The 11,071-nt window shown below is 42.4% G+C and overlaps 4 protein-coding genes across 8 annotated transcripts; all 4 read left to right on the top strand.

The window, feature by feature from the left end:
- Nucleotides 1–85: 85 nt before the first annotated feature.
- Nucleotides 86–1,852, top strand: LOC120452465 (protein late bloomer). Of its 2 annotated transcripts, none has more exons than XM_039636709.2 (5): nucleotides 86–271; nucleotides 903–1,061; nucleotides 1,128–1,286; nucleotides 1,376–1,570; nucleotides 1,624–1,852. In XM_039636709.2, exons 1-5 carry the CDS (start codon nucleotides 212–214, stop codon nucleotides 1,693–1,695), a joined length of 645 nt encoding a protein of 214 aa, XP_039492643.1. In that variant the 5' UTR covers nucleotides 86–211; the 3' UTR covers nucleotides 1,696–1,852. The 2 variants fall into 2 exon arrangements, with proteins under 2 accessions (XP_039492643.1, XP_039492634.1); XM_039636700.2 differs by having other exon boundaries at nucleotides 1,128–1,289; nucleotides 1,624–1,849.
- A 1,337-nt stretch (nucleotides 1,853–3,189) lies between these two features.
- LOC120449672 (protein late bloomer) lies at nucleotides 3,190–5,580 on the top strand. The gene is made up of 5 exons (XM_039632274.2): nucleotides 3,190–3,435; nucleotides 4,185–4,343; nucleotides 4,409–4,564; nucleotides 5,024–5,230; nucleotides 5,295–5,580. The coding sequence occupies exons 1-5, from the start codon at nucleotides 3,376–3,378 to the stop codon at nucleotides 5,364–5,366; spliced, it is 654 nt and encodes a 217-aa protein (XP_039488208.1). The 5' UTR covers nucleotides 3,190–3,375; the 3' UTR covers nucleotides 5,367–5,580.
- Nucleotides 5,581–6,873: 1,293 nt separating this feature from the next.
- On the top strand, nucleotides 6,874–9,052 carry LOC120458490 (protein late bloomer). Its single transcript, XM_039646156.1, has 5 exons — nucleotides 6,874–7,028; nucleotides 7,097–7,166; nucleotides 8,157–8,315; nucleotides 8,376–8,711; nucleotides 8,784–9,052. Exons 2-5 carry the CDS (start codon nucleotides 7,107–7,109, stop codon nucleotides 8,853–8,855), a joined length of 627 nt encoding a protein of 208 aa, XP_039502090.1. The 5' UTR covers nucleotides 6,874–7,028; nucleotides 7,097–7,106; the 3' UTR covers nucleotides 8,856–9,052.
- Nucleotides 9,053–9,784: 732 nt separating this feature from the next.
- On the top strand, nucleotides 9,785–11,038 carry LOC120458488 (protein late bloomer). Of its 4 annotated transcripts, XM_039646151.2 has the most exons (5): nucleotides 9,785–9,923; nucleotides 10,013–10,186; nucleotides 10,248–10,403; nucleotides 10,483–10,677; nucleotides 10,808–11,038. In XM_039646151.2, the coding sequence occupies exons 1-5, from the start codon at nucleotides 9,864–9,866 to the stop codon at nucleotides 10,877–10,879; spliced, it is 657 nt and encodes a 218-aa protein (XP_039502085.1). In that variant the 5' UTR covers nucleotides 9,785–9,863; the 3' UTR covers nucleotides 10,880–11,038. The 4 variants fall into 4 exon arrangements, with proteins under 4 accessions (XP_039502085.1, XP_039502084.1, XP_039502083.1 ...); XM_039646150.2 differs by having other exon boundaries at nucleotides 9,785–10,186; XM_039646149.2 differs by having other exon boundaries at nucleotides 10,483–11,037.
- Nucleotides 11,039–11,071: the final 33 nt, after the last annotated feature.

Consider the following 11,071-nt stretch of genomic DNA (forward strand, 5'->3'; position numbering starts at 1 on the left):
ATCGGCAACTCGGCAATATTCGGCTGCGAATATCTTAGTAACAAAAGAACATAAAAGAGCAGAGATCGTGAGTTTGGAATTTTTTGTGCTGCCGGCAATCATTGCCTTTCGGAACGTCGATCTGGTTGGTTCGATCGAACAACATACAGGACTCATACTTGTAGGTATTAGTTTTTGAATTTCAAAAAACAGCTTCATCGTAGCACAAGAAATGGGCTGCACTTCCGGTTGCGTTAAGTGTTTCCTCAACACTCTCAATACTTTGAACGCGGTAAGTTCATAACAGATGTTTAAAATTACCACCTTAAATTTGCAATACAAATTTTATATTTGTGTTCCCACCGTAATTCCAATTCATCCATATTCGCTGACAAGCCAGTCCGCATTCCGTCTTCATGGTATCGATTAGTTGTTTGGGCAGTAAACGCAATGAATATATTATTGCCTTGTCAGATATGTATGAAAAACATTTGGCGCACTTTAATGATTAGCCCCTACACATTCCGATTTCATTTCAATTTGTTTGATCTAAAAATGCTTTACGATCTTACCATATGCTGCGACTTGTACCACATTTACAATTTAGGGAATGTTCACAAAAAAGGTTTTTAACTTCTTCTAACTTGTTTAATGTCCTGTTTAAATTAAAGCCTAAACCTTTAAAATTAACTCATTATTTAGCAAAAATATGTAAAAAGAACGTTTCTGTGGAACACCAAATCAAATATCAGAGATTTTAGTGCCTAGGTAAACGGGAAAATCAAGTTTACTTGATAATATTCTGAAAATACATCAGGCTCTATTGGATTCATTGACATCACCCACCGATATCATTTTCAAAATAATAATAATAATCTGAATTCCCATTGGCGACCCCATGCTCCCTTTATACATATACATAGCTGTCGGGTCTGTCTCTGATAGCAATTGCTACGTTGGCCCTCTCCAAAGCCCCTCTCGCATACGTTCTGTTTCTATATGGACTTGGCGGCATCATCTTCGTTTCGGCTGTCCTGGGATGCTGTGGAATCTGCATGGAGAACGTGTGTATGACCGCAACGGTGAGTGTGAACCCCTATATCATCCGATTGGTAGTTCACTGACGTTGTATGTCCCAATGTGAGCAGTACGGCTTCTTGCTGTTGGCTCAGCTTATAATCAGCTTGCTGGGCATCTTCCGCTTCAAGTTCACTGAGGATTACATCGAGAAGTTCGCCGCCGAGGAGGTTCAGATGAAATGGGACCAGGAGCTGGTGGAACCCGGCGCCATGGACATTTACCAGACGGTGGTTCGAAATTTTATTATTATTGAATATATATTAAATATGTAAACCATACTGCAAATCATTTTCCATGAACCATCGTAACTTTGCAGTACGAGTGTTGTGGGCGTGACAGCCCCGACGACTACGTGGCTATCGGTCGTCAAACCCTGCCGCCCAGCTGCTATCCCCAGGAGGATACCCAGATGCCCCACTATCTAGCTGGATGTGTCCAAAAGTCCAGTGAGAACTTTGTGGTGCTCTTCAGCTACGCCCACGATACCAACTGGATCGCAGTGGGAATAACCGTAAGTGAGATGCAAAATTCATTTGGTGTGACTTATCGTTTGAGTTCTTACAGATTCTAATGATGATTTCCGCCTTTTACTTGGTCGGAAAATTCCGAAAGCATCGCATTCGCTACAGCTACTAAGGACATCTTTTGTAAACTTATATTTTTAGGGCGCTAAATTGAGTAATTGAGTTGCAGTAATCATGTATAACGTTTTCGTTGATCCTCACGGAAATAAAAGTGTATCCCGATGAAACGAATATTTTTGAATGAGTTACATATGCACTTGAAAGTGCAAAGAGTGAAAGTGCAAAGAGTGCAAACCAAACCGATTAAAATTTTGATTTTTAAACTAGTAACTTACCCTCCTTTCATATTTCATCATCTTTATTTTAGGAACTAGCGTCTCTAGTTTGAAGAATTTTAGACTTCTATTTTGAGACTCCCACAAATTGAACAAAGCATGTAGTACTTCCATTTTGATTGTGGAAGGCACGATCCTGCTCCTGGCTCTGGCAACTAAGCTAATCCGCCGATGGTGGTGGCGTCATTCAGTGCAGAGTATCTGACGCAATCGGGCAAATTGCTAAATTGCTTTGAGAGGCTGTAGCCGATAGACCAGAGTCCGCTCTCGATAAGACACACACCCCGGCTACACACTTGGCAAGTGGAGCCATGTAGAGCTAGCCCCAACTTGTATTACGCTTTAGTTCTGTGAAGCATAACCAGCTCCACGCTTCGAGCTTTCCCGCCTCAGTTTCTGTTTGGCTTCCGAATCACGGAAACCGCACTAGAGTGCCACCTTTAACTTTCCTGATGTGACTACTGCGAGTGCAGGAAAAATCCCCTAAATGAACTTTAGCCACTGGACATATAATAATTTGCAGGTCCTGCCTTAAAATAATAACAATATATTTGCTAACCCCTCTATGTTGTTAATCAAAATCAATACAAAAGTCAAGAATGAGTTATGTACATTTTGTATATCGTCGGGGAGTGAACTATTGAGGTTCCACTTTATTTTAATGTGTGTGCCCGGCTGCTTTTGTTTGCTTTAACAAATACTGCTAGACGGTGACTAGCCACTGTAGGGCACATAGTTATTCCTGTTATGATTATAATTAAATAATTATAATAAATAATAAAAACTAGAAAAATTTTAAAAATGCTGATTTGTTAACCCATTTACCAAAAACTGCCCCACTGGGTGCTAAATCTGAACTTGTTTAGCTCTTACAGTTGCTGAGATCTCGTAGTTCATACGGACGGACAAACAGACGTACGGATAGACGGACATGGCCAGATCGACTTGGTATTGATCCTGATCAAGAATATATATACTTTATATGGTCGGAAACGCTTTCTTCTGCCTGTTACATAGATAAAGCAGATTTCTTTAATAAATTATTAAATATATAATTCTTTGCAAGCAGTAATAGTCCCTACCAATTTATTTGTGCAAATCACTCTGCAGTATCCCCCAGTATTAGGAGCAAAGTGTTCATAGTTACAATTTGAATCCGCTCTATGGATTCTGGCCTGAAAAGGTGCCGTTCGTCCCACAGTGCACGAGCGGCAGCTTTCGAGCTTCGGAACGCTCGACTCGGATCGGATTCCGAGCGAGAGAGTTTTTGGGGAGTTCAGTTTGCTCGTGACCGTGGTCGCACAAGTGCGCACTCATTGTATATTCCGTCAGATTCCGGCGATATCGACTCGAAATTTGAAAATAATCTGCGGCTGAGCAAACTGCCGCACGTGTGGCACTACATTTTGGTTGCATTCTAGCCAAAGGCTAAAGTTTGAAGTGGAAAAATATTCGAAATGGGTTGCGCAACGGGCACAATAAAGTACTCGCTGTTCCTGTTCAATGCCTTATGGGCGGTAAGTAGAGCATCGAATTGTTGCATTTGGCATATGGTGCTTTGAGAGTCAAAGCGATATATCTGCGTATCTGCGCCGGTCTTCTACAAATAGCCAGCTAATTGCGATGGTTTGAAATTTGTGTGAAGAGCTCCGATGTTTGAGCTCCATGTATGCTCTATGTCCGTTCCACGTCCACCTGGTCAGTGGATGATATCATCTCGGGTGCGTGTTTGGTTTATGACTACACTTCGCGGCTGTCTGTGTCTATTGTTAATCGCTTCTGCTCGGCCTTTGAGTTCCTTGAGCCAAGAGGAGGGCTTGCCAGACAAGCGGTGAGACGAGGCTGATGAAGTGCGTCATGCATTGGGATTTCGTTCGAAAAGTTAATACGAGCGGAATATGAAAACCGGATTATTCACCTTATTCGAAAATAGTCGTTGCGCATATGAATCAAAACCTTTTGCGGCCTTCCAAAGGCCGTGAATTTCTGACGTAAGCTCAATTTCTGATCCTTATGGAATACCCTGTAGAGTATAGGAAGTCTGGATCAGGATCACGAGGCCAGTTGATCTGGGCATGTCCGTTTGTCCGTCCGTCTGTCTGTCCGTATAAGCTGTTAAAGCACGAAAGGTAGGATTAAGTATGCAGATTGCATATTTTGATATTATGTTTTAAGAATTTTTCATTTTATTATTTGCCTTGCCAATTTCTATCGACTTCCATTTCGACATATTTATACATTGACTATCTAATTTACTGATCTTTAGATACTGGGCATCTTGGTGCTCATTTTTGGCGGCCTCGGCTGGGGAGCCATGCCGGATGCGTATGCCATCGGTATCCTGGTTCTGGGCGGTATTATCCTGGTTATATCCCTGTTTGGATGCTGCGGAGCCGTTCGCGAATCCCCGCGCATGCTCTGGACGGTACGTGATTGAATATTGCAATTAGGTGAATCATTAATGAGCTAATAATTCTGATTGCCTTGCAGTATGTGTCACTGCTACTGGTCTTGCTACTACTTATAGTGGCCTTTATCATCCTGAATCCCAAAGATGTCTTTAAGAAGTACGCCCTTCAGACGGTCGAGAATCAGTGGGAGCTGGAGCAGACAATGCCTGGCAGTATGGATATTATTCAGAAGACGGTAAGTGAAATGATTAATAAAATGTTTAAAATTAAATATACAAACTAGATACAGAAACTCTTTTGAAGCTAGGATCGCAATTTTTCTATTATTTTTTAACCCCAAGGCTAAAATAAAGTGCCAATGTTTCGGAGGAAGAGATGGAAGTAAATTGTATTATTATGGAACTATTTGTAAACTGTGAATCAATGTAAGCAGTTTATATTATAAATTAGTAAAAAAAAAAACTGGTTGTGTACAAGTATGTGTATATAAGTATATGTTTGGTAGGCGTTACTGCTTTGCCTTTTTAATTACTAGTGATATTACTCGTATAAGGGTTCTATTAAAACGCTTTAGCTGATGGTGATTCCTAAAAATGCAGTATTACATATTGCGCAAAGCAGTTGGACTAAATCATTTTGATTTACCTACTAAGAGTACTATACATTTGCTGTTCATTTATTTCTATCCCTCCAGTACAATTGCTGTGGCCGCGACAGTGCCCAAGACTACTTGGATATCAAATTCTGGAACAACACCGTTCCAAATAGCTGTTGCAAGGACGAAAGCTGTGTGAATCCCCTGAATCTCTACCTACGGGGTTGCCTTAGTACAGTGGAGGAGGCTTTTGCAGATGAGGCATCCACTCTGGGATATTTGGAGTGGGGTCTGCTCGGATTCAACGTGAGTGTTCTGTCTTAAAAATTCTGTTGAGGAAACTACTTACTTATTTCTTTATTTTTCGTAGGCTGCCATACTTTTGCTGGCCATCATCCTGGCCATTCACTACACCAACCGACGGAGACGATATAACTATTAGTGAATAGTTACCGATTAAGAAACCTGACTCCTCATTTTTAAGCCTCACAAATGTACTGTTGGTTTTTTTTTTGAAAAGAGAGCACAGCGTTACTTGCCAAGCAACTGACTTCGTCTGAATCTCAGAAATCGTACATATTTTAATTAAAGCGCAGTCGAATTTAAAAATAATATATACATGATTATAAGTACCACCCAAGTGTTGTTTTTATATACCAAATATAGGAAAAAGTTGTTCCAACAAAATTCTCATTTCTTTCTATAATAACTTAGTTTTTAAAAGACGCTCATAAAATGTTGCTAAATGTTTTGAATGTTTAAATGAGAAAACAATTTTAAGAAGAAAAAAAAATAACAACTTTCTGGTAAATTCTTTTTAGAAATTTTACCTTCGCATTAAATTTTGGGTTTTCCTTTCTCTAAAGATAAAATTGTATAAAATATAGGAGGCAGAGTATATACATATGTATAATGATAGCTAAGATCATCTGCACGTTCCATTTGAACGTTCTTGAGCACTATATAAAATTGGATTTAATTGGTTCATTCATAATGGGAAACAAATGCATTACTACTTATGTATATATTTCCATATTTCTCTTCAATAATTCGAGTAAAGGGTATCTAATAGCTTTGAATTGAATGATCGTTTTGCTCAGTAGTCTTGTGCTTTGAAAAAACTGAACACTCCAGTCAAGCGGACTGGACTACGCATAATGTTATGAATGGAAAACCAAAGCCGAAGACAAAAATAACGCAATAAAAGCCCAAATGACGCATCTAAGCCATTTTTGACTGTATTCATATGTACATGCGTGTGTGTGTGGGAGTGGGAGGAATTTGGGAGTTTGTCTGCTATGGGGGGTATTGCTCAAACCAGACATAACAACCACAAAAACTTGTAAACAAAGCGTTTTTACAATCTGAGAAGGAAAGAGAAGAGAAAATGTGATTGTGTGAGTCATTACTAAATAAGCGTCAAACCCAGCTCAATATCATAAATGAATGCAATTGGAATCTAAGTTTAACAAAGTGCTTAAAACAATATAATCAATTTAAAATCTTAATTTTAATAATATTTATATTTATTTTTAATCACTTAATTCAAAAGGGGACTCTATTTGCAAACAATAAAGGCTTTCAGAGACTAGGTTAGACTTTTAAATCCAAATTTAAGCTTGATGTTAATTTTCATTAGCTGCATTGGTGCTAAAAACCTGTGGATACATCAATATTCAGCTAATTAATTGCTTAAGCCCGAATCCATTTAATCATTCCCCATTTCACTTTCACATATGTAAGCTACCGATAAGAATTCGAAAACACCACCGTTAAAACGCAAGTCGACATGACGTCATGGCGACTGGGAGCTCTGACCCAAGTGCAGTGCTCTCTCTTTAGAGAGAACGAGTGCGCTCTTTGTTGTTTATTTTGTTATTTTGTGGGAAACAACAGTCCTCAGGGGGAGAGAAAAACAGAACTTTTCCCTCTTTCAGTTCGCCAGCGAACGCAGAACGCGCCAGACCAAAAAGTTCAGATCCGAGAGCGGATATCCCGGCGAGCGTTTGTCGGAAATATATTTGTTTGGTATTCGAGTCCAGCCACGGATATTTAAATAAACAAAATAACGAACTTTATTCGTGTGCGGAGAGAGCAGTCAAAGGTTAACACACTTGAGACTCGAGAAGTGATCGAGGGTTTTGACTTAATGCGTTTGCATCATGTTTTCAGATCCAACAAAATGGGCTGTGCCACGACCAGCGTAAAGATCACCTCCATCGTTCTGAATGCCGTTCTAGGGGTAAGTCATCTCATATATGGACTACTAATTACCTCGACCGCGTGGGTATATATTGTGCATATATACGAGTATCCAAGTTCCGTGCAAGGAAATTGGCATGATGTCATGTGGAATGGGTGGCCAAGTGAACGCACTTCAAAAGCGCCCCAACTGAATTATTTTTGACCATTCTATACCATATAAACTTGAAAACACACGGTCGGCAAGAGCATGTTTTCAAACATTTTTGAATATTCTGCTTACCTGGCTGTGTATTTTTAAGCGACTTATTTTCGCGCCCACCTGAGAGAGACGACCTGGCCTCAAGGTGGCCATTGGCCCCTCCTGCTGCTCCAATATAACCACCTCCCGCCCCCACGACCCCAGTTGCCACCGTCTGGTTACTGGCTGCCATGCCAGCCATGTTTACATCCCCGCTGTCCCACTCCCGCCAGAGCCTTCAATTGCTCCCACCTCCGTTCCCGCAGGATGATGTCATGTCCACGTACCCTCGCCCAGTATTCGCACTTTGCACTCTGACCTATATACTCGTTTCGCCATTGAAGCATGGAGTTTTCGAAACTGGGCCACCGACCAACAAGGGTGATTCACCAACCCCCAGGAAGGAAGTGTGCAAGTGGGGGTGATGTTTCCATTCATTATCACAGCTCAGTCAGGCAAACTTCCCAAATGACAAATTATGTGATGCACTCAGCTGAGGCTTTTAATTGCTGCACAAATGAATGGCAATTGCAACTGGAAACCTATGATATTGTACAGGCGATCTTCTATAAGAGCAACCGCTGTATAATAGCTGAAGCAAGCCCATGTTTCACTTTAGTTTATAAGCAGAGATTGAAAGTAGTATGACACTTAGACGTTTTATTTGATTAAAGGTTGCGATTAACCCATAATAGATGCAGTAAAATGTGTGTATCAGTTTAGGTTCTAGGAAATGTTCCCACTATAAAAGCATTCCATGCACTGAGGTTTCACTGTTGTTAATTGCAGTTTCTAGCTGCTGGGGCCATCGGCTGGATTGCTTACAATGCGGACACGGAGACGGAAGAGTTCGTTATAGCTGCCTACATCGCGTGCTCAATCATCCTGGTTTTCGCTCTGCTGGGAATTTTCGCGGCCATCCGGGAATCGGTGGTGCTGACAGCAACGGTAAGGCAATTCAAATCGGTAACTGTTTTTGAAGTTAATCTGTTTGCCCATCATCCTTAGAGTGCCGTCTTCCTGCTGATCCTGGCCATACCGCAGATCGTGAGCACATGCCTGTTCCTCCACGAGTTCGACGTGAAGAGCGGCCGGGACATGGTGAAGGTGGCATGGCAGGCAAACAACATGGATGCCTTGCAGCAGAAGCACGAGTGCTGCGGCCAGAGCAGCGCCCAGGACTACATCCACCTCAGCCAGCTGATCCCGCCCAGCTGCTACGCGGATCTGCAGCAGACCCCCGACCACCTCTATCTGGATGGGTGCATCGAAAAGGTGCAGAGCTTCTACGAAAGCGACAAGCTGCGCTTCATCATCGTGTCCTGGATTCTAGTGGCCTTCGAGGTGGGTTTTTCTCTAGCCCAGCTGCAATTTATATATATTTCATATATTTTTTATTACCCGACTTCTTTTCAGTTAATCTGCTGCGCCTTGGCCGTAGTTCTGGCCATTAGTTTTAAGAACAAGCAGCGGCGGATGGAGTTCTAGGCCTTCTTCAGTAATCTCGAGCTATCCAACAGTACAAACTCGAAATCGGAGTCTCGCTGATATTTCATAACCAAACGCAATGGACAGTCATAATTTATTCACTCCTACCTTAAAGTAGCCTGTAATTTAAGTACATAATTATAGTGCAATTACCCATTATATTTATCATAATAAATGTGTCACTTTGTTTGTATGTATGCTCATCCCGCTGAATATATTAAGCATGCGACCCGTAGTCCCAACGAACTTCGGATGGCCGAAACCTGTGGCCAAATAACTTGTTGATTGTCGCGTAATGGCACCTTTAGAATCTGTAGGGTTCAGTTAAGTGTGCTGCGCATAAATCGCCCAATGATGTAAAGGACATCTACTCCGGTGAGTGGACTTTTGTGGTTCCATTCAATTCCTAAATAAAGAGAAGGCCGTGAAAGCTTTAGCCGCTGTGACATCATACCACCCACAAGAATCCACGATAAAACCACAAAATTCAGCAGCAATGATGATGTATATACAGTCAGCGAAAAAATTGGTAAAGAAAGAAGGTTTTGTGAATGAAAAATAGATCTTGAATAGTAAGTAGTAGAATAACATCGGATATTCCCAATCTTTATATTTGGACTGTATGCTAAATGTATTTTCTAAGTTTATTTTCCAAGTAAATCAAATAATTTTGTAGAATTGTATGTCCGTGAGTCACGGACATATTTTACTTGGTGTTAATACCAGGGCCTTCGATTGATTTCTCTAAGTGTAGCAAAGCGAACCGCCGCGGAATAGTTGATTTCTGTCGAATGGCGGGACCCACTAACTTTCAGCTTTCGGGGGCGCCACATTTCAAATGGAAAGCGTTGCGCTCAGTCGCACGTCAACCTCTATGGCAATAGGGCGTATCATTGGGTGTCCGCTCCTCAGTTGGTCGTCGCATCGGGTCAAAAGCTGCGCAGAGGAAAACAGGTGCGGAAACAAGGATAACGCAGTGGTTAATTATAGGGATTATTGATTGGCAACATGGCCTGCCGCACGTCGTTCTTGAAAGCCGTTCTTATCGTTCTCAATGTGCTGCTATCGGTGCGTATGGGTTATGGGTGATGGCCCCTAGTTGTGGGGCCAACTACGCACTAGCCAATAATACTAACCTAATGTTACTTTATTGCCAGCTGATTGGAGTGACTTTGATTGCTCTGTCCGTGTACGAGCTGAACAGCTCTACGCCGGGCACCTTCGAGCACATCGCCATCGTGGTTCAGATCTTCGTGGGCACCTTCGTGGTCCTGACCTCGTTTCTGGGCTGCTTTGCCACCGCCCGGGTTTCCCTGGGACTGGTTTGGAGCGTAAGTGAAGCCCTTAATTGATATGTAATCAAAATTAAATTAATATTAAATACTCTGGTAGTATGTGATCTGCCTGCTAATCCTGCTGTGCCTGCAGATCTACATAATCGCCGCAGCTCACTCCACCGACTACGTGGAGCGGTCCAAGAAGGACTTCCTGGTCATCTGGGCTGATCGCAGCGCCAATGTGGAACGCATATCGCTGCTCCAGCAAAAGGTATTTCACTTTCCTAAAATAAGCTCCAGTACCACTTTGTTATGTGCGGCACATCAAAACCGATTTCATTCTTATCCAGTACTCCTGTTGCGGCCAGCTGGGCGCCCACGACTATATCCTGATGGGCCGGGGAATACCCTTGAGCTGCTACAGGGCGCAGGAGCGGCGTGAGAACACCTTGTTCACTGAGGGCTGCCAGCAGGCTGTGCAGGCGCATGCCACCGACAACGTGGCCATCGGACTCATCATCAAGTGGCTGCTGCTGCTGGTGGAGGTGGGTTCCATGCCGCCGGCCTTGGCCACATATTTCAGTGGGCTTGGTTGGCCAAGGGCGGTGCGCATAAATAGACGCCTTATTGGACGCTGGGCTCTAATCAAATATGTATTCCCTTCTCTCCGCACAGTTCGGCGCCCTGGGAGCCGCCACGCACTTGGGCATCACGGTGCGCAATAAATTGCGGCGCGAAAGATTCTAGGAGAATCGGTTGATGGCAACGCATAATCCGATATCAATGAATTTTTATAGCAGTTTAAGATGATCTGGAGGCAACCGAAGCGTAGAATAAAAAATAAACCAAAATCATAATATTCAATAAGTGTTGTTTGTGCCCACTATATGCGGAATTTCGTCGGGCCAGCTAAGTAGATGTATGTTGCCTATAAAGATG

The sequence above is a fragment of the Drosophila santomea genome, chromosome 2L (genome assembly GCF_016746245.2).
Source record: "Drosophila santomea strain STO CAGO 1482 chromosome 2L, Prin_Dsan_1.1, whole genome shotgun sequence".
In the NCBI taxonomy this organism is placed as follows: domain Eukaryota; kingdom Metazoa; phylum Arthropoda; class Insecta; order Diptera; family Drosophilidae; genus Drosophila; species Drosophila santomea.